Source organism: Schistocerca cancellata, chromosome 1, assembly GCF_023864275.1.
Source record: "Schistocerca cancellata isolate TAMUIC-IGC-003103 chromosome 1, iqSchCanc2.1, whole genome shotgun sequence".
In the NCBI taxonomy this organism is placed as follows: Eukaryota; Metazoa; Arthropoda; class Insecta; order Orthoptera; family Acrididae; genus Schistocerca; species Schistocerca cancellata.
Genome location: NC_064626.1, coordinates 140015216 through 140038291, shown reverse-complemented (window position 1 = coordinate 140038291; position 23076 = coordinate 140015216). Strand labels below are relative to the sequence as shown.

The 23076-nt window shown below is 43.0% G+C and overlaps 1 protein-coding gene across 1 annotated transcript in view; it reads right to left on the bottom strand.

Moving 5' to 3' along the window:
• Positions 1-450: 450 nt before the first annotated feature.
• Positions 451-23076, bottom strand: part of LOC126166957 (mitochondrial E3 ubiquitin protein ligase 1-like) — a 35129-nt gene continuing 12503 nt past the window's right edge. Inside the window, exons 2-4 of the mRNA XM_049920444.1 lie at positions 10273-10478; positions 9809-10195; positions 451-1019 (exon numbers count right to left, since the gene is read on the bottom strand). Of these exons, the coding sequence (XP_049776401.1) occupies positions 692-1019; positions 9809-10195; positions 10273-10478 (921 nt within the window). The 3' untranslated portion in view covers positions 451-691. The remainder of the gene's footprint in view (positions 1020-9808; positions 10196-10272; positions 10479-23076) is intronic.

Sequence of the window (23076 nt, the reverse complement as noted above, 5' to 3'; positions counted from 1 at the left end):
GAGAGAGAGAGAGAGAGAGAGAGACAGACAGAGAGAGAGAGAGAGAGAGAGAGAGAGAGAGAGAGAGAGAGAGGTTGGAATACATCCAACAAATAAGTGAGGACACTGGGTGTGGTGTTCTGCTGAGATTTAAGCTAACTTGAGTTGGGGTATGCCAAACAAGGCAGAAAACTAACTGGGTTGTGCAAAGTGGAGGGTAAAATTTATATCAAACATGGTACCACTGATGAGTTCGTTAGCACACCAGCTCAGACAGGGGAAGGAAAACAGCTGCATCATTTCACAGAAACCACTGCAACATTTGCCTTACGCAATTTACGTAAAAAATTCAGACTACCTAAATATGTATGGCCAGACCTGGTTTCAAACCACCATCCTACAAAATATCAGTCCAGTGTCTTAACTACTGCTTGTGTACAAGACAACTACCACTGAAAAAGGGAAAATGAATAAAAGAAGTAGTTATCATTTATTTTATCATTATATCATCTATTATCACAAGCAGTACTTTTGTTTCTATAACACAGTTAAAATGTATTCCTTTTTCCAAGAACACATGCAAATAATTTAGAAAGAAACCACCTTTTACAAACGAGGCATTAACACCTGTAATAAAATCACAATTTCACAAATAATTCACTGACTCCCAGAATCTTTACACAACATTGACAAGATTCATACTTTTATAAATCTATGACAAATATACAGGTGCTTTGCGCTCAAAGTGGTTTCTGCACACAGGACATGTGTTATGGATGTTCTGTCCACAGGTTTCACATAAACAAACATGACCACAAGGAAGTAGTATAATTTCACGAGGATTTGTGCGACAAACTATACACTCTTGGCCCTCAGGGACATTCGCATCACGCATCTGCTGTCGTCTTTCTCTTCGCATTTCCTCCAATTTCCGATGCAATTCCTCCTCTTGTAGACGCCGCGCACGTTGCTTCAGCAAACGGTAAGTGAAGTGGCCTACTATTGCCAGTCCTATGATACCAAACACAACTGAGAGAATCCTGTGGAGCAGACAAGATGTTTAGAGAAGTGTTACGAAAACAAATTAAAGTGATTATGGAGCAAAGAATATATTTTAATACGGACTTAAAAAAATATCTCTCATATGTAGTGACAAAAGTAATGTGTAATATCCGAGAATTTTTTAATTTTCCTCTTGCAGGCCCCGTGCACGTCGCTTCAGTAAACAGTAAGTGAAGTATCCTACCATTGCCAGTCCTATGATACCAAATACAAATGAGAGATTCCTGTGGAACAGACAAGATGTTCAGAGAATTGTTACTGAAACAAATTAAAGTAATTATGGTGCAAAAAGTATATTTAAAAATGGATTAAGAAATATCTTCCAAATGTAGTTTTGAAAGTAAAGGTTAAGACCTGAGAATTTTCTGATTTCATCAATTTTCAAAATAGGCTACTGATCACACAAATAAAAGTAAAATTTTCACTACATATGAAGTTGTAAATTTTGTAGTTAGTGAATGCAACACTTTACCAAGAAATAAACAAATGATGTTTTTTAAATGTTGGTCAGCTTTTGTAATTCTGTCATAAGTGAAAGTAAATACACTCTGAGGGGAGGAAAAAAACTGATGCACCATGAAGGAATTATCCAAATAGGACAAATCAGAAGAGGTGATGTACATGTACAGACAAACAAATGATTACAGTTTCAGAAAAATTGGATGATTACTCATGAGAAAGAGCTTCACAAATTGAGCAAGTCGATAAAATATTGGTCCCCTTCTGACCCTTATGCAAGCAGTTATTCGGCTTGCCACTGATTGGTAGTGTTGTTGGATGTCATCCTGATGGATATCATGCCAAATTCCATTCAACTGATGTGTTAAATTGCCAAGCTTCAGAGACTGTCGAAGGGCCTTGCCCATAATCCTCCAAATGTTCTCAACGGGGGAGAGATCCAGCAACCTTGCTGGGCAAGGTAGTAATTGGTAAGCACAAATACAAGGAGAGAAGCTTTTGCAGTGTGCGGGCAGGCACTGTCTTGATGAAATGTAAGCCCAGGATGGCTTGACATGAAGGGCAACAAAACAGGGTGTACAATATCCTTGATGTACCGCTGTGCTGTAAAGGTGCCACGGATGACAGCCAAAGGGATCCTGGTGTTAAAAGAAATGGCTCCCCAGACAATCACTCTAGGTTGTCAGACAGTACGGTTGGCGACAGTCAGACTGGTGTACCACCACTGTCCGGGGCATCTTCAAACATGTCTTTGGTTCAGAATCTTATTCACTGCAGTTGCCTTCAGTGAAGAGTCCTGCTTCAAACTGAGTCCTGATTACCAGTGAAAAAGCTTCTGTAGACACTCTGGACAGAGGTGGGATACCAACCTGACTTGTCGCCCACCATACAGCCTGACAACAAGGAGCGATGGTCTGGGGTGCCATTTCTTTATGCAGCTGGACGCCCTTGGGTGTCATCTGCAGCACCCTTACAGTGCAGCTGTATGTCAATGATATTCTACACCACATTTTATTGCCCTACATGGCAAGCCATCCTGGGCTTACATTTAAAAAAGTATTACCCAGCCGCGCACTGTTTCTACTGCTTGTCTTTGTGCTTGCCAAACCCCACCTTGGACAGCAAGGTCGCAGGATTTCTCCCCAATTGAGAGCGTTTGGAGCATTATGGGCAGGGCACTCCAACCACTTCGAAAATTGGATGATCTAATGCACCATTGAGAGCGTTTGGAGCATTATGGGCAGGGCACTCCAACCACTTCGAAAATTGGATGATCTAATGCACCAATTGGACATAATTTGATACGGTATCCATCAGGGGAATGTCCAATAACTATCAATGCCAAACCAAGTGCTTGCATAAGGGTCAGAGATGACCAACACATTATTGATTTGCTCAATTTGTGAAGTTCTTTCTCTTGAATAAATCATCCAATTTTTCTGAAATTTTAGTACATGTACATTACATCTGCTGATTTCTGCCCCATTCGTGTAATTCCTCCGTGGTTCACAGTTGTTTGAGTGTATATATGTAAAAGTCTAGGATGGTTGCTAATGTGAAATAACTTTAATCAAAACTTCTCTGCAAATCAGATCAAGGTATACATTAAAAAGTTACAAAGAATCATACACGCAAAATCTGTATACCGTATTAACAATAAATTACCAGCATTCTGTTTAACACAATTGAAGCTTATACCATCTAAATTTAAATAATTAAATTAGAAAGAAATCTACTATCTTTTAAAACAGCTGCCGGTTTCTAAGTTATACTGTAGTGCTACAGGCTATTTGACATTATTAGCTTCACATCTACTGTACTGCAATTGTATTTTTCCAAGAAAATATGTAGGTACATTTGTAAATACTGGATCTGTTTACAGTACATGACTATGCAGCAGCTTTATGACAAATACTGCTACTTACCAGATAGTGTCCAGAACTTTTCAGTTCCTGAATCTAGATATTCACATAATTTGTAGAAAGAGTGCCCAAGATGGTAGGCTTTTACTTTTCTTTTGAATTGCTAAGAATACCCAATTTTTTGTTTAGTGTTGCCTGAGACGTTTAGTGTTGCTTGAGACTTTGTTGACTATCTTCCCACCTCAGTATGAAACTACATTCTGAACCCCAGACAAGGAGGCAAAGTCTACTCAATAATTATCATGATTTATACTATGACTGTGTAAATTAAATTTCAATTGAAGCTGATATCTATCGGCAACAAAAACCATCAAGAAGTAGATGCATTGAGAAGTGAGTAAGAATTCCAAGACCCTTAAAAAGCTTTTGCATTAGATACAGTTATCTAAGTCACACAACATTGTCACTGCTTGCCTCCCACGAATAAATACTTCATTTATTTTACATGTAATTTCTAAAAAGATAATCCCATATCACAACAGCAGTTTAAATATGCGAAATAAGCCAACACTTGTCTTTAGGTCAACACACGGAGAGATGCTCATTAGGCCATAGTATGTTGGTTTGAGCTTCTTGCTTAGTTTATCCATCATGTGTTGACTCCATTTACATTTGTTATGCAACTGGACCCCAAAGAATTCTTCACAATGTGTTTCATTTAGTGTATGGCCATTAATATCTACTTCTGGTGCTAACAAGTCGTCATCGTCATCATGATTATGTTACAGCTCTCATTTCTTGGGTGCTAGTGACAAGCCTCTTCCAACTTTTTCATCTTTGTTTAACTAGTCCTCGTGGATCCTATCCCATAGATCACTTTCAGTGAAATGTCAATCCACCTTCTCCTCGGGTCTCCAACATATTACTTCCCATTTCCAATAATTTCAAGGAATTTCTTGGCTATCCTGGTTTCTTCCATCCATTTCACATGACCATACCTTCCTAATTTGACTGATGGAATTGTTCCAGCATGCTGAGTTTGACACTTGCATCCACTCTGTTCCTTTTATTACTTATTATTGATTGTCCTAGCATATATGTAACACATCATTATTGCTGATTTGAAATAGCATAACATAACTTTGTGAGATTAAGGACTTAAAATATTACATAAACTGCTCTTCAAAGTCACTGGAAGACCATTTATGTAGGTTAGAAACTAGAGATGGCCCAGTAGCAATCGCTGTGGCATCTCACATTGCGTTCCCTCATTCCAAGGTTAATTTCATGCCTTTGACACAGTCCGTTAATGACACCCTCTGCTCTCTGCTATAAAGGTAAGATTCCACCCATGCAAGAGGGATGCCATTGATGCCACAACTCTTAGTGTGGCAATTACAATTTTGTGATCCAATCCAGGGAGTTTGGTGGCAAGGGGTGCAGGATAAACTCATCCTGTGTCGGCTGTGTGATATTTTGCTTGTCCTGCTGGCAGATGCCATCATGCTGAAGAAAAACGAACTGTGTGTAGGGGTGGATATGGTCCTCAAGAATGGATGCATATTTGTGTAGACCCACTGTGCCTTCAAGAATGACGAGCTCACCCAGGGAATGCTATGAAAACATTCCCCAGACCGTAACACTCCCTCCTATGGGCTGGATCCTTCTGACAATTGTTGCAGGGTGTTTCCTTTAAGATGTTTTACACCATACACAGCAATGTCCATGTGTCCAATGAAGCATAAAACGTGCTTCATCTGAAAAGGCCACCTGTTGCCACTGTGGATGCCCATTGCAAGGGCATGCAATTGCCAACCTTCATCACCAATGAACAGAAGTCAGCATGGGTGCATGAAGTGGGCACCTGCTGTGTGAGGCCCACATGCAGCAACATTTCCTGAATGGTCATTGAGTAGGCAGTGTTTGTAGCCCCTTGTTTCATGTGAGCAGTCAGTTACTCAAGAATTGCACATTGTAATGGTTCTTTATTTACATGACCATTACGGCACTCCAACCCCAGTTCTCGATACCAGTAATATCTTACTACTTTTCTGCGAAGTAACAGACATATTTCTGTGACAATATTCAAATTTGGTTTCATTAATGTATAGGTACTCTGATGCATTGATATATTACAGTGATATGGTTCTTGTGTGTATTCATTTCTGTGAGACTGTCATAATCTTTGACTTACTTGTACCCGTTTTGGTGTGAATGCGCACAGAACAGTCTTTGTTTCACTTTGCAGAAGTTAAGTTGTTATTTCGCTTTGTAAAAGAACAGTCAAGTCTTGTGTTTGGTTAAAGTGGAAGTTAAATATATGAAGATTGATACAAAACTGTTTTCTTGATGATGTGACAATTAAGAAGTAGTATATGTGAATTTACAAAAAGTTTAATAAAAATGTGGATCATGACCACTAAGTCAAAAATTATTTCTACCATACCATTGTTCTGATCTGGGATTGTTTGATCATTAAAAATTTCCTGAAAAACGCATTTGTTGGGTCTTCAAATATTGCTAAAATACAGATCTGGACCTTCTAGCAGTCAAAGTGGAATCACCCTAGAATCAACAACATGAGCCATAACAACTTCGACGAAATCTACGTGGGAATCCATTCAAGATAAGTGCCAAAATTAATGACTTTTTTTACAGTGACTTCATATTTCCATTCTGACGATACCATCCACAGTCAATAACTTTGTTGTTGCCCGATAAAGAGAACATATGCTGCGTGAGCAACATTATTAATCTGATTTCTAACCTACTTTGCAAGTGGTGGTATTGTTAGAATATCTATTCATCCGAAAACATCTACATGACTGTTGTTCACCCGTCATCTCGGGTCCGTGGTGGACCACAGTTGCCTTGGCACTGGTTTTAGATAGTGCCTATTTGCCATGCATGGTGTAGTTTAAGCATGTCAGCATGTGAACAGTTTACTAAATTAGCCATTTTGAAAATGCTTTCACCCTTGGCTCAAAAGCCAATAATCATGCCCTTTTGGTCATTAGATAAATCACTTCATTTCCACAATAAAACAACGACCGCACTATTTTCAGCATCCCCCCCCTCCCCAACGTGTCATATATACCCACCACTGCTAGCCTTGCCTCCTACAGTCTGTGAGTGGTTATTGCACAATGACACTGAACACAGGAATCGGTCACATTACTCTGACTGGACTATCTATAAACAATGTGAGTGTTCTTGTCTTGGATGCTGGAAACATTTTGATGTCCATGTACATTATTTTCGTGATGTTTATTTTGTTAACACCTGTTGATAACAGTCCTGCTGATCTAAACTTCAATAAACTTACTGTTCGGTGTATGGCAGGGTTAACCATGCCACTGTACTGGTAGTACAGATGACTAGTTGGATTTATTAAAGGGCATCACACAGCTGTTGAGATTAAATCATTTATAAATATGTAAACTGCTGTTTACAACCTTGAACTTAAGTATCTGTCTGCAAAATCAGACTATACTGTCTTCCAGTTTAAGTCTTTGTGTTTTACTGATTTGCTATAGAACATCAATTGTTTTTTCTTTTCCGATGTTTTCAATTGTTTTCTTAGCCATATAGACTATTACATTGATAGTCTTCTCTAAAACATAAGTTGCAGTTTGCTGGCATCCTCCTGTCATGATACCCCACCCAGAGTATTTATGAGATTTTTCATTACAAGGGCTGAACATTTTTCCTCACAATCTATTAAGGCTTCTTCATTCAGCAGTTTCATCATCTGATCCCTGGCTACCCAAAACAACATACCTTTCCAAACAAACCAGCCTATGTACTTTTTGACGTGCTATGTATTTTCTATCGATGGGTATGATTTGTGCAATATACCACATTTTGGAAAGGGCCAGTATGTTTACACATTCAGTACTTTGACTGTTGTTTAATTTTCTTCTATTGTTTGCTATTAGGGTACCTCTCACTTTTTCTACAACAGACTTTAATTAACACAGTTATGTTTTTCCTTAATTTCACTCCCAGCACTTCCACCTCAACACATTCATTGAAGGCATGTGGCACGAGATGAGAACTTCCATTTAGCCTCAAGAGCTGTGTTATCATTGCCTCTGCTGCTTTTTTATAATCATCCAATATATCTGATACTTTTGTGATGTTTCGTGGTTTGCATTCATAATGGTAACATTATTAGCATAGGCAATCATAATGAATCATTGTAGACCAACATCTTATCCTGGTATTGAGCTGCTGACTGAGCAGATGAATAGTTCTAAAGATATCACAAAAAGTATCACTGATAAGGGATAACATTGTCAGATAGAATTTTGGATTGGGAATGCTTGCGTGAAACATCCATTGATTTACACCTTGGAAACAATTTGATTTGGTAACTATAAATCCATTGTTGCCTGTGGAAATCTGAAATGCTCTAGCATATTCCTTAGATACTGATAGCTGACTTTATTGATGGGTTTCTCTAAATCAATGTTCAGTAGCTTAAGTGTTTGTTCTTGATGTTTCCATGAGTTTGTATCTCTTAAGGATCAAATTCCATCTACAATACTTTTGATAGGTAAGCTATAAATCTGTTCCTAGGTACAAAGATGTATGGAAGGGTTTGCTTTAATGTTGCTGCTAATACACGAGAAACTATTTTTGAGTCTGCACGTAAAACAATTATTGGCCTGAAATTTGTTATTCTTTGTAGGATCGTTTTCTTGGGAATGAGTACAATATTCCAGGTTCTTTTTCAAAATAGGTGTCCATATCACTCTTTCTCTCTTGCTACTTCCATGAACTCTTTCTCAAGAATTGACAAAAAGGATTTATAAAATTCATAGAGAATACCATCTGCTCCTGGACTCCCGTATTCTGGCAAACGTTTTACAACATCTTAAATTTCTTCCTCACATATTTGTTCTCGCAACACAGAGATACTTTCATGTGTTCGATCTGACATACAGTTTTGTAGTTTGTGCTGTTTTTGGAGTATCAGATAGTTGTGCTCTATACAGCCTTTAGAAATGTTCTTTGATCCCCTCCCGAGTAATATATTTATACCTATCTGGAAACAGTATGTTCTTACATACCACTGTTAGCAAGTTTTTCATTACCTTGAGATGGTAGACACTCCACTTCTCATCTGGTATATCTGCCCAGAGCCCTTGCATGTGATTTGCCTGCCTAGTTTGCTTTCCCATAGTTCTAAAATTTTCCTTTTAGACTTTTTTTAAATCACTTGCTTGATCTTTCCCATTGCCTACTTTTGTTTGCAGTTCACTAATGGTAACATAGTAGTACCTTGAGAGGTTTATTGAGTGTATTCACATTACTAGTGAGAGGTCTTGAAATTTGATTTTAATCACCGGAAATTGCCAGTAACTGTTACTGTATCACTAAATGTTTCAGCAGGTTATTTATCTACTATTCTTTATTCATAATGCTGCCACATAAAAAAAATTAGAGACGTAACATTAAAGAAAAGAAATATGACGAGATATCAACCACATAAGGAGGCAACAGCAGGATTAATACCAAACTGTTTTTCTCCATGACATTATACAGTTTGTTGACTACTAGATATCCCCTTTCCAATGTTACGAAATGGTGGGATTAACCACATACTAATTAGTTTTGTTATCATTTTTATCACAATTGTAATAGCGTCTTGTTTCAAGAATTGATTAATCCCTGTGTCAACACATTTATGTATCTTAGGTACCTGTCTGAGCTGCTGTCTACATTATCATGATGCTGCTCATTGTAAAGCAATAAACCCAAGATCATTTCAAGAACCACCAGATCACAGGTTATTTATGGCAGAGGTTGTGAATAGTTTATCTTGGAATAATTTTACGAGCTGCTCTCTACAAAATATCTATGAACAATCCATGTATCATAAATCCAATGTGGTGAGGAAGACTGTTCATGACTTCTTCACTAGTGTTGAACAATCTCCAACCAGCGTTGTCACAGTTCCATTTGCATGCCACAGCTGCATGGAGCATAGCAGACGTGCTTGTTATCACAGTGAGCAGAATGTTATGACGATCCCACCCCATGGTTCTTTCAAGACTTCCCAGTTGCACACGACAGTTCGATAGTTACAGTAACATGTTTGGATACTTGATTTTTTAAATAGACTTTTGTAATAAAAGCTCCCCGTAAAACTTAACCGTTTTTTAGGATACACAGAGGATAAAATCAATTTGTGTAACTAAATATAAACCTCTAGGAGCAACACACATCAGCTATGTTACCTTACTTTTGTTAAAATTCATTCTCTTTGCAATTTTGTGATGTACTGATCATGTGCCACTAAAATACTAGTGACCCTTCCCTCCCCCTGTACAGTGGTGATTAGAACTGGACAGCTAAGGAATGCCAACAATGAACTGTTAAATAAAATTTCATTCATTCATATGAGAGTGTTAACAACAATTCAAACCCACAAATCTTACCTGTAAGTGCGTCTGTGGTATTCTATGCGGCGAATGAGAGACGATATTGGTAAAGCTGTGATGAAAAATGGATTACCATCCTCTGGCGGCTGAAGTTTAAGGCCAGTTTCACTGTTATCACTTGACAACTCTCCTATTCCTGTAACCAGTACTCCCTCTCTGAGCATTTCCTCACTAATTTGAAGACCTCTTCGCCTAACTCCAGTGAAAAAACCCCAAAGGTGCTCTGCAATACTGGACGTACTTGGCTCAAAGTGATCTGAAATGGTTTCGAGATCAAGGATTTCTGCATCTAAGGCATCAATGACCTCAATCTGCGTTGAACCCTTCAGCAGAACAAAAGGAACTGTGTTGTACACTTCTTGTATTGTCCTTTCATGATCTGACCTGGAACATTAAATAAATCAATAAATAAAAATGTATATTCACAACAAAAACTGAGGAGTATACAGAATTTTACTTACCAGAATCCTCCCGATGTTCTTGATACAACATGTTCCTTTATGCTAAGTTTTTGTACTACCCCAGATGTGTCAGGGGAATTTAAGCTTTTGATTGACTTTCCAAGGGCTTTAACAACACCCCTGACAGCAATGTAAGGAACTTTATGGTCTGGAAGAGAGTGGACTAAATCTTCTAAGCTAGGGTCAATTTCATGTACAGAGACATCCTGCAATAAAAGACATTTTCATACCAACTGCACTATAATCTATTCTACTTAATAGTAGAGGGAAACATTCCACGTGGGAAAAATATATCTAAAAAGAAAGATGATGAGACTTACCAAACAAAACCGCTGGCAGGTCGATAGACACACAAACAAACACAAACATACACACAAAATTCTAGCTTTCGCAACCAACGGTTGTCTCGTCAGGAAAGAGGGAGGGAGAGGGAAAGACAAAAGGATTTGGGTTTTAAGGGAGAGGGTAAGGAGTCATTCCAATCCCGGGAGCGGAAAGACTTACCTTAGGGGGAAAAAAGGACAGGTATACACTCGCACACACACACATATCCATAGACACAAGCAGACATTTGTAAAGGCAAAGAGTTTGGGCAGAGATCTCTGCCCAAACTCTTTGCCTTTACAAATGTCTGCTTGTGTCTGTGTATATGCGGATAGATATGTGTGTGTGTGCGAATGTATACCTGTCCTTTTTTCCCCCTCAGGTAAGTCTTTCCGCTCCCGGGATTGGAATGACTCCTTACCCTCTCCCTTAAAACCCAAATCCTTTTGTCTTTCCCTCTCCCTCCATCTTTCCTGACGAGGCAACCGTTGGTTGCGAAAGCTAGAATTTTGTGTGTATGTTTGTGTTTGTTTGTGTGTCTATCGACCTGCCAGCGCTTTTGTTTGGTAAGTCTCATCATCTTTCTTTTTAGATCTACTTAATAGTAGTTATGTCTATTCACAGATACAAGCAGTCTAACTTCTACATTAACATTCTTACACTGCAAACAACTGAAGTGAATGGCAGAGGGTACTTCCAACAGTACCATGTACTTGGGTTCTTCTGACACCATTTGCATATGGAGTCTGGGAAGGGTGTGTGCCTGAATGCCTCTGTGTGAACAATTAGTTCTCATATTCTTGTCTCTGTGGTCCCTATAGGACTGAAGTATATTCCAACTTTCTTCATTTAATATTGTTCTGGAGATTTTGTAAAGATTACCCACATTTGTGGCATATTTGGCATCTATCTTCAAGAACTTTCAGCTCATATTCTTCAGCATCTCTGCGATCCTCTCTCATGGGGCAAAAAACCTGTCACCATTCATGTTGCCCTTCTTTGCACATGTTTAGAATTTTCCTTTTCTCTCTCTCTCTCTCTCTCTCTCTCTCTCTCTTTCTTCTTCTTCTTCTTCTTCTTCTTCTTCTTCTTCTTTTTTTTTTGGGAGGGGGGAGGGGGGGTGGGGGGGTTGGCCCCACACAACCTAGCAATATACTACGATGGTTTGCAGGAGTGTTTTGTAAGCAATCTCCTTTCAAGATTGACTGCATTTTCCCAGTATCTTAATGAACTGTAACCTGTCACAGGAAAAGATATTTAAGTCTGGGATTTTATCCAAATTTGACCTGTCAAGTTAACCAAGAACTTTGTATCCCAGGACTCGGTCATGAATGACTTCACAGCAACAGGATATTATGTTTTAGCATTTTGTTAAGTGCACAATTTTAAATTTCTGAATATTTCAACCAAGGTGCCAATCTTTGCACTACTTTGAAATTTTATTAATAAATGACTCAATATTTGTGCAGGTTTCATCACACAACATTTCGTAACAGATACCTGCATCATCTGCAAAATTATTTGCTTCACACTTTTATTTTGGTATTGATTTCCCTAACTTTTCTGACTTTCCATCATTAAATAAATATATTTTCTCTGGCTCTCGACTCTCAATACACACATTTTAGTTACTATTTAAGGAACTTTTTTAAAATTTTTAATTATTGGTCTTTACCATCCTCACAGCTGTCCAGTGACCTTTGTATGGTTAGTACATTATGTTTTTAATAAAGTATATTTTAAAATGTGGTTCACACTAACTGCTAACAGAAAAAATTGGCAGAAGTACATTTTCTGTTTCATATGGCACTAAATTACTACTAGTAGCACACAACAAATTACATTCTGTATGACAACAAATAATACAAAGCAGATTGGAATATAAAAATATAGCTACACCTATTAATGTTTTTTTCTTTCTTCTTCGCCAACAATTTAATTTGCAATTCCCTGTTTTCTGCTGCCAAAGTTGAAAGTTTCTTTAATTTGTTTTGTTTCAGGGTATAAAAATAACTAAGGTCATACATGCCCATCTCAGAATCAAAGAACATGAAGGCGAAAAAGGAGTTAACAGTGGCTACACATTAAGCCCAACTGATGGAGGGAAAGACAGCTAAACACAGTGACTTTCTCTTGGAGAAGCGACCATAAAATATGCAATGAGACAACATAGGTCCTGAACTAAAGATTAAATGTCCTTCACAATATTGCTATGACAGATAAAAAGTAAAACACGGTCGAAAGTCCACACATCAATGGCTAAAATGGCCGATACTTCAGACGGCAAAGATAAATTATGTAAAAAAAAAAAAAAAGGCCACTGCGTTAGGAAATGGCTAACCATCAAACATTGATGACAATGGGCACAAAGTGGTGAGGGATCAGCACTTAACAAATGTTGACAGCTAAAATTATAGTGCTCAATATGCAAACCAGCTAAAATGATTTCCTCTTGGCAAGAGGGCACAGAGGAGGTTGGCCAAGCTGCTGGGGGAGGTTTAATTCCCTGGAGCATGTTCCCATGAAGGGAAGACCAGTGGTGATGCCAAAGGGACACCACCTGCTGACAGGTGGCAACACTGAGATCATCAGAGGGAACGGAAGAACTAGCAGACCGAGGTAGGAGGACTGCAGTCTTGGCAGCAGCGTCAGCAGCCTCGTTTCCCATCAGACCGACATGACGAGGAACCCACATACATATCACAGAGGCTTCATCAAGAGTGATGGACAGTGTACAGAACACAGAGGCTCTGAAGGACCAGCGAGTCAGAGCAAATGACATATCTGAAAAGCCTGTGTCGCCAAATCTACTACGTGCATGGCCTGATACAGGGCGAAGAGCCCCGCTGTAAATACTGAGCAGTGTTCCGGAATCCTATAGCGAAAATCATCAGTGGTAATGAAGAAGGTTACTCGACACCACAGTCAGATGAGAGACACCAGTGTACAAAAAGGTACCATCGCAAAGCTCCGTGTGAAGGTAAAGAAACTTACAACAATAGAGTGAATCTGGAATAGTGTTCTCAGAAAGCGAACGAAGTCTGGCGAATATAGGCTGCTGCACGAAGCCAAGATGGTGAAGGGTTCACACCCATTGGGAAAGTGGCAGGGAGTGTGAAGTTCAGCTGCTGGAGCAATAGCTGCAAGCGAACTCCTGGAGGTAACAGAGAAGAGGGACGCACCCTATACTGGCGGTCAAATGAGTCATTGAAAAAGGAGACATAACATGTGTTGCCAGACACGGCTGATGAACAGCATGCTTATCTGCTGAGGAGAACATCATGTCAGTGTGACAGCAGTAGTTCGGTAGCTTCTCCTTTCACACTCTCAACTGGGCTAGCGTTAAAGGTGCCAGTGGGCAAATGAATGCCACAATGGAGGTTTGTATTAAGGCAGCATAAGATGGACGGACATGCAGAGGCATAAACGAAACACCCATAGTCTAATTTTGAATGGACAAGGGATCTGTACAAATGGAGGTGGGTGGTCTGATCCACTCCCCACACTCAGGACATATAGGGCACTGAGGGACTGGGTGTAGTGGGCAGCCAGGTAAGACACATGGGAGGACCAAGAAAGTTTACTATCAAGCATGAGCCCCAGAAACTTCATAGTTTCAAGGAATGGAAGAGCAACAGGCCCAAGATGTAAAGGTGCTCGAAGAAATACATTGTGTCACCAGAAATTCATACAAACTGTTTTGTCAGTGGAAAAACAAAAGCCATTGTCGATACCCCATGAGTAAAGACGATTAAGAGATCACTGAAGATGCTGCTCAAGGAGACAAGTCCATGGAGAACTGCAATAGATCGTAAAATCGGCAACAAATAGGGAGATGGAGATGCCTGGCAGGAGACAGGCCATGAGTAAATGGTGATACCAAAGAGGACGACACTTAGGATAGAACCCTGATGTACACCATTTTCCTAGATAAAGGTGTCTGACAAGGCAGAACCCACATATACCTTGAAACCTCGGTCTTAAAAATTCCTGAAGGAAATGGGGCATGCGGTCACGGAAACCCCACATGTAGACAGTACAGAGGATACCAGTCCTTCAGCAAGTGTCATAGGCTTTCTCCGAATTGAAAAACACAGTCATAATCTGGTATTTTCACAGAAAAGTCATTCATGACATGGATTAAGAACGTGACGAGACGGTCAACAGCAGAACGGCATGCTCAAAATTCACACTATGCAGCGGTTAGTAAATTGCGAGACTCGAGCCACCATACTAACTGGACATGAATCAAACATTCCATCACCTTGCAAACACAGCATGTGAGAGAAATGCGGCGATAGCTAGAAGGAAGGTGTTCATCATTCCCAGGCTTAAGTATGGGTACGACAGTGGCTTCATACCAGCTTCTAGAAAACGTGCCCTCTGTCCAGATGTGATTGTACATATGAAGAAAGTGCTTGCCTGCAGGAGAAAGGTGCTGTAACATCTGAATATTGGACTGGGGAGGAGGATAGGGATGAAGTAAGAGCATTATCTAGCTCCCTCATAGTAAAAGGGGCACTGTAACACTCATTATTCTGGGTTGGTTGGTTTAAAGGCGGGAGGAGGGACCGAACTACGAGGTCATCGTCCCTTGTTCCTAAGTCTGAGAATAAAACGGACGAAACCTGTAACACAAAACAGAAAGAAAGGAAAAGCCACAAGAATGAAGGGAAGCCAATGAACACTAACAACAGAGAGATGCAAGAAACAGAAGACAGTAAAACATGAAAGCAGATTACAGTGGCTGGCCAACCATGAGAATGAAAAGGAAAGCCAGCCACTCTGAAACAAATTAAAACCTCCACCCTAAAAGCACTAGGGTGGAGGACACAGACGGACAAAGGACATGCGCTAAAACCTACATAGAAGTATAAAACCCACTCTCATGGATAAAACTTTAAACTAAATCTGCTGTGGAGGCAGGGTGCTGGGAAAGTTAAAAGGCTGCTGCAGAACAGTTAAAAGTGGGCAGTCCAGCAAGAGGTGGACGACTGTCATTTGGGAGCCACAGCGACACTGAGGTGGGTCCTCGCGACGGAGTAGGTAAGCATGCTTTAGCCATGTATGGCCAATGCAGAGCCGGCAGAGGACAACTGATTCCCTGCAAGAGACCTGCATGGAAGACTTCCACATACTCATAGTCTCCTTAATGACACACAGTTTGTTCTACATGCTGTTATGCCACTCTGTCTCCCAAAGCCGGAAAACGCTGTGGTGTAAGAAAGTACGCAGGTCAGCTTCGGAGATGCCTATCTCCAGAAGCGGTTTCCGCATTGCCCATTTGGCCAGCCTGTCGGCAAGTTTGTTGCCGGGGAATCTGACGTGTCCTGAGTTCACACAAACACCACGGAACGGCGGGACTGTTCCAGGGCATAGATAGACTCCTGAATGGACGCTAACAGAGGGTGGCGAGGGTAGCACTGGTCGATAGCTTGTAGGCTGCTCAATGAGTCAGTAAACAGGAGAAATGACTCGCCAGGGCATGAGTGGATTATCTCAAGAGCATGACATAGGGCCACCAGCTATGCAGTGAAAACACTGCAGCCAACTGGCAAGGAGTGCTGCTCAACATGTCCTCCATGAACATATGCGAAGCCTATGTGACTGTCAGCCATTGAGCTGTTGGTGTTAAACCACTTCAGAGCCCCCAAACACATCAAGAATCAAGAGGAATTGAGAGCGTCGGGGATAACGGAGTCCTTAGGGCCATGCAGAAGGTCCAGACGAAAATGCGGCTGAGGCGTACACCATGGAGACGTACGTGAACGGATCGCAAGTAGAGATGATAAAGGGAAGGACTCCAGTTTGGAGAGAAGGGACCGCACAAGAACCACACTCATTAGCCCATCTGGGTCGCCAATGTGGGAGATGCACTGCTGTGGGCAGGGAAAGTAGACAGTAATTTGGATCCTCAGGGGAACTATGAATGTGTGCTGCGTAACATGTGAGCAGTTGCGCACGTATGATCTGCCATGGAGGACACCAGCTCCACCAGTATGCTGGTCACTGGAGTCGTCCTAAAAGCTCCTGTCACTCATCGAACCCAACAGTGGTGCACAGGGTCAAGTAAATGCAAATGCTGAAGGTGCTGCCAAACCATGAACCACATTCCCATAGTCAATTCACGATTGGACAATGGCTCTGTAGAGCAGCAGTAGCGTACAGCTCTCTGCACCCCAACTGGTGTTGCTTACGCTGATGAAGATGAGGGAGCCAAGTCAATTGAGGGTCGAAAACCAGCCCTACAAATTGACATGTCTCCACTACAGTGAGTGGATTATCATTAAGGTAAAGTGCGGGTTCCGGATGAACGGTATGATGCCGACAGAAGCGCATGACACGCGACTTTGCGGCTGAAAAACTGGAAGCCGTGGGCTAGAGCCCAAGACTGCATCTTGTGGATGATTCCTTGGAGGTGCCGCTTAGCAACAACAGTACTGGAGCAACAGTACAAAATGCAGAAGTCGTCTGCATACAGAGATAGTGAGATGGAGGCCCGACAGCTGCTGCTAGACCGTTAATGGCCACTAAAAATAGAGAGACACTCAACACAGAGTCCTATGGGACTCCATTCTCCTAGCTATGGATGGGACTATGGGAGACACCAACTTGGACACGGAAAGTACGGAGCTACAGGAAGTTTTGGATAAAAATCGGGAGTGGTCCCCAGAGACCCCACTTATACAATGTGGCAAGGATATGATGTCACCAAGTCGTGTCGTATGCTTTAAGTAAGTCAAAAAAGACGGCAATCAGGTGTTGCTGTCTGGAAAAGGCTGTTCAGATGGCAGACTCGACGGACAAAAGCTTATCAATGGTAGAGTGACCCTGGAGGAAGCCGCCCTGACATGGAGCCAGCTAGTCACGTGACTGCAGGACCCAACCCAACTGCCGACATACCATATGTTCCAGCAGCTTACAAAGAACGTTGGTGAGGCTTATGGGCCAATAGCTATCCACATCAAGCAGGTTTTTATTGGGTTTGAACACCAGAATGATGGTGCTCTCCCGCCATTGCAATGGAAAGACGCCATCGCATCAGATCCGGTTGAAGATAACAAGATGTCGCTTGTAGTCAGATGAGAGATGTTTAATCACGTGACTGTGGATGCGATCAGGCTCAGGAGCTGTGACAGGGCAATGTGGAAGGGCACTGAGGAGCACCCACTTTAAAATGGGGTGTTATAGGATTCACTGCAGCGTGTAGTGAATGAGAAGACGTTCCCTTCCAGCCGTCGTTTGAGTGTGCAAAAGGCTCGAGCAAAGTACTCGACAATCGCGTTTGCGTCAGTACATAACTCGCCATTTATGGTAACACTGGGGAGAGCTGTTGGGGCCTGGTACCCGAAAAGACGTCTGATCTTTGCCCAGACTTTGGAAGGTGAAGTGTGGCACTCAATGGTGAACCGTTTAAAGGCTATGAGGTGTTCCAGGGAGGGGTGCCGCTTATGCCACTGTAGAGCTTGCCAACACTCCTTAATTGCTCCAGCGACTTCCAGTGACCACCAAGAAAGTTCCCTAGTCCGCCTTGTTCAAAGCCCATCTGGGCAGGCGTCCATGCACTTGACACTGGGGCACTGATAGGAAGATGGGGAAGTGGTCGCTACCACACAGGTCGTCATGTGCTCTCCAGTGGATAGATGGGAGAAGTCCTGGGCTGCAAACTGATAAATCAATGGCTGAATAACTGCTGCAGAGCCACACTGAAATGTGTGGCAGAGGTCGAATTGCAACAGTAAAGTTTCGACAAATCTGCCTCGGCCAGTAAACATGGTACCACCCCACAAGGGATTATGGGAATTAAAATCTCCCAGAAGTAGGAAACATTTAGGGAGTTTATCAATCAGTGCAGCTAATTCAGGGGTACTGCACCATCTGGAGGAAGATATACATTGCAGACAGTTATTTCCTCCGTCGTCCTTATCTTCACAGCCAGATCTTCAAGAGGGGTTTGAAGGGGCATATGTTCACTACAGACCGAGTTTAGGACATAAATGCAAACTCCACCTGACACTCGATTATAGTTGCTACAGTTCTTGTAATATCCCTTATAGCCACGGAGGGCAGGGGTCCGCATTGCTGGGAACCAGGTTTCCTGGAGGGCAATGCAGATAGCAGGTGTAAAACTTAACAGTTGCCTAGCTCAGCCAGGCAGTGAAAAAAACCACCGCAATTCCACTGGAGGATGACACTCTGAGACTGGGAAGGCATGGGACATTCAAGATGCAGTTTATGCCTCAGTCACCTGATGCCGCCGATTTATTGCCTGAACAGTCTATATCCGTTGTGTCTGAGGGTCTGGCGAGATTTAGGTCCTCAGCGAACGCCAAAATCTCCACCCCATCCTCAGCTGCAGAGCTTGTAGGTAGTGGTGGTATGGGTGCTACCGCAATTTCCTTGGTCTTAGGGGTTTTCTTTTTGGATTTCTCTCACTGCTCCTTGGGTTTCCCTGGCTGGGAGGACTTCACTGGATCAGACTCTGGGACTGAGGATGAACATGAAGACCTACGAACAGCTGCTTTTGGGCTCTTTGATCGGTGGCGGGTGTCGTCTTTCCCACTAGAAGAAACCTGGGATGGGAGTGACCCAAGGGACCCCTTCCTAGCGAGGGGGTTACTCCCAAAGTAGGTGGTGCAGGAGCAACAGGGAGGGAAATGCCCCCCACCATCAAGGGGGCAGGTGTAGTCTTCCGGCTCTGAGAGGTGACCTGGGTTGGCAGAGATGATGGTGCCAGAACTGTTGTAGCGGCGGCGTAAGATGATGTCATATGCACAGGATGCAGGCGTTCAAATTTTCTCTTAGCCTCGGTTTAGGTCAGTCTGTCCAGGGTCTTGCACTCCATGATTTTCCTTTCTTTCTGGAGAATCCTGCAGTCAGGCGAGCAAGGCGAATGGTGCTCTCCACAGTGGACACAGATGGGAGGCGGGGCACATGGAGTATTGGGATGCGATGGGCGTTCGCAATCTCAGAATGTGACGCTGGAAGTACAGTAGGAAGACATATGGCCAAACTTCCAGCACTTAAAGCACCACATCGGGGGCTTGACTTAACACCGGTAGACCATTACCTTGACCTTCTTGAGCAATGTATCACCCTCAAAGGCCAAGATGAAGGCACTGGTGGCAACCGGATTATCCTTCGGACCCTGGTGGACACACTGGACGAAATGTACACCTCACTGCTCTAACCTGGCGCGCAGCCCATCGTCGGGCTGCAAAAGCAGGTCTCTGTGAAATATGATGCCTTGGACCACATTTAAGCTCTTATGGGGCATGATGGTTACAGAAACATCCCCCAGCTTGTCACAAGCGAGTAACTCCTGTGACTGGGCAGAGGATGCTGTTTTGATCAAGACTGGCCCAGATCTCATTTTGGACAAGCCCTCCACCTCCCTGAACTTGTACTCTAAATGCTCAACAAAAAATTGAGGCTTCATCGTCACGAAAGAGTCCCATCAGTTCTCGAACATACAAGGTACCGGGGCGAATAGTAAGATCTGCTGCCATCCTTAGCCTGATGTTCCTCCCATGATGTGGCCAGGGAGGGGAACAATTTGGGGTCCTACTTCTGTGCATTGAACTGAGCTCGTAATCACTTAGAGACTGCTGGTGTTTCACCAGCTTCACCATGCTTCATTGCGTGTCAGCCACCTGGTAGGATGGCCATTTCCGGGACTCCCGATGCCCCAGGGGGATGGGCATCTACCCCTAGGCATACAAGGGGAGTTAACAGCGCAGGCATCAGCAGAGTGATCCCTGTGTGGTCAGGGGGCTACAACCAACAGAGTACATGGTGGCTCCACTGCAATGGACTGGCTACTGTGCTGGATATCAGGTGCAAAAAGTCCATGGTCATTGTCGATGCAGAAATCGACACTGCATAGAGCATGGCAGAAAACATACTCAGGAAGATGTCCTCGCCCAAGAGATGGAGAATGAGCAGGACTGCAATGTGACAACAAGAAAGTGGGCTAATGATCTCACTGCACGATGGACACAATGCACTTCATAAGAAGCCCTTGCCCAACTGGCTCGCTCTTCCGGAAAATTTTGAAGAATGGAGGTCAAACCCTACAGAGGACCATCACATAAAGGCCGAAACGTGTGAACCTTCTTTTAGTCGCCTAGTACGATAGGCAGGAATACCTCGGGCCTATTCTAACCCACAGGGCAGACATAATTCTGGGAAGAGAGGGGTGTCGTCCAAGCCTTCTCCACTCGTTTCTGATGGAGGAAGGCAGGGTGATAATGGGTGAAGATTGAAATGTCCACAAAAGAGCAGCCCAAGGTCTTGGAGATAGCAATAGAGTCCTCTGTGACAGCCTCTTCCACAGTCAGGCCAGAAACTGGAGAATGGTCCTTGGTCTCAGAGAACAGTCAGAGGTTGGCCCAGAGGACAGAAGAGGGGCTGGAACTCTTAAAAGAACTAGTGTATGAAATCCAGCTAGATTTTTTGTTATCCTGAAGAAAGCGATGACATTGCACACACAACTGTTTATAATGAACACAATTTGCCATCATAGGAGGGTGGTTAAAAATTTAGAGAGCATGTCTCCGTGCTTGAATTACATTGTGGCACGCCACAATCTACCTAGAGACCAGGACAACAAAGTGCAGTAAAGAGGAAATGAGAGGAATGGAACGTTCTGTGTTGGTAAGGATAACAGTGGTACAGTATTCTACCTGGTTATCACAACTGGGGAAAACCTGTTCATCGAAGGTCGCCAGGGAGGACTAACACCTCCAGTCAGCCATAGAAAGATGCCTTTTGGGTTTGTACGTAGGTGGGGTAGGAATCAGCAAATGGACAGTACACGGGAAATTATCGCTTGAGTAGATGTCAGAGAGAAATGGGCCACTTGAGAAGACAGGCAAGCTGGGCAGTGCAGAATGAGAGGTCCAAATGGGAACAGGTGTGCAAGGAGACCGAAAGGAATGTGGGTGCTCTAGTGTCAAGGGAGGTGATGTTGAGTTGATTGAGTTCAGACAAGCAGGCACCCCTCTGTGAGAACCCCAAAGGGGATGGTTAGGTTAGTGTTGTTTTAACGTCCCGTCGACAACGAGGTCATTAGAGACGGAGCGCAAGCTCGGGTTAGGGAAGGATGAGGAAGGAAATCGGCCGTGCCCTTTCAAAGGAACCATCCCGGCATTTGCCTGAAACGATTTAGGGAAATCACGGAAAACCTAAATCAGGATGGCTGGAGACGGGATTGAACCGTCGAAAGGGGATGGTGACTGCTGAAGTCACCAATCAGCAAAAAGGGATGAGGAGGTTGCCCAATAAGCTGGAGGAAGTCTGCCCTGCTGCCACAGAATGACGAAGGTATGTAAAAAAAAGTACAACGGGAAAAGGTGAAGCGAGGAAGGAAAAATGCCGACTGCAAGAGCTTGCTGTCAGGTGTTCAGGGAGATGGTCTGACTATGAATATTATCCTAGATGAGCAACACGACTCCTCCCCAAGACGGAATGCCGTCCTCGAGGCGAAGGTCAAAGTGGACTGGAAAGAGATGTGAGAGGTTAAAACATTTGTGAGGACACAATTTCATTTCCTAGAGGCAGACAAGTGGGCACTGTGATTCCAAAAGCAGCCGTAATTCCTCCTTGTTGGATCTAGGGCCATGAATGTTCCACTGGAGAAGAGTCATTACGAGGAAAGGGGAGGAGCGAATGGGTGTCATCTCGGTGGCTGCCGAGTGCCAGCCTTCAAAGACTTTCTGCTACAGGGTGCAGAGGCTGGAGGTCCTGCTCCATGAAATCTACACAAGCATTGGCATTCTCCAACGGTCGATCTGCGGAATCTGGGTCAGAGAAACGGTTGGCGGTGCACACCGGCGAGATGAAGGCCAGCCAGGTGAGGGGATCATGCGGCAACACCGTTGAAGGGGATCTCTGAGTTGGTGAAGGAGAACGCTGTTTGCCTTTGTTTGATTTCTTGGAGGCTTTGTGGTTGGCATATGATTATTCAGATGTTTGTTGGCCGGAGGGACGTAAAAAGTCTTCGGAGAAGTGTTCCTTCTGTCCTTTCTGGCCTGCTGGTTGTGTAGCAGAGGTGATTTCGCTACTGGAGGACAAAATTTGGTGGCTTGTTGCACAGCTGGAGGAGAAGGACACGGGGATGCCACTGCGACAATGAGCAATTTTACAACCACAGTGCTGAATCTAAGGTTGCACGTCTGCATGGCCATGTCCTTCATGGAGCAAGATGTAGCAAGAACAATACTGTAAGCTTTAGATGGTAAAATGCAGGACTTCTGACTAGCCAACAATTTGGAAGCGACAGGATAAGGCACTTTTTCCTTCACCTAGATCTCTTGGACAGCCAGCTCATCGAGATACAAAGGACAATCTCGGCAGGCAACTGCATGGACACCATTGCAATTGATATAGTGGGGAGGAGGAGATGGACAATCACCCTTGTGGGCATCCCTACCACAGGTGACAAATTTGGCCAGGTGTCGACAGGACAACCATGTTTGG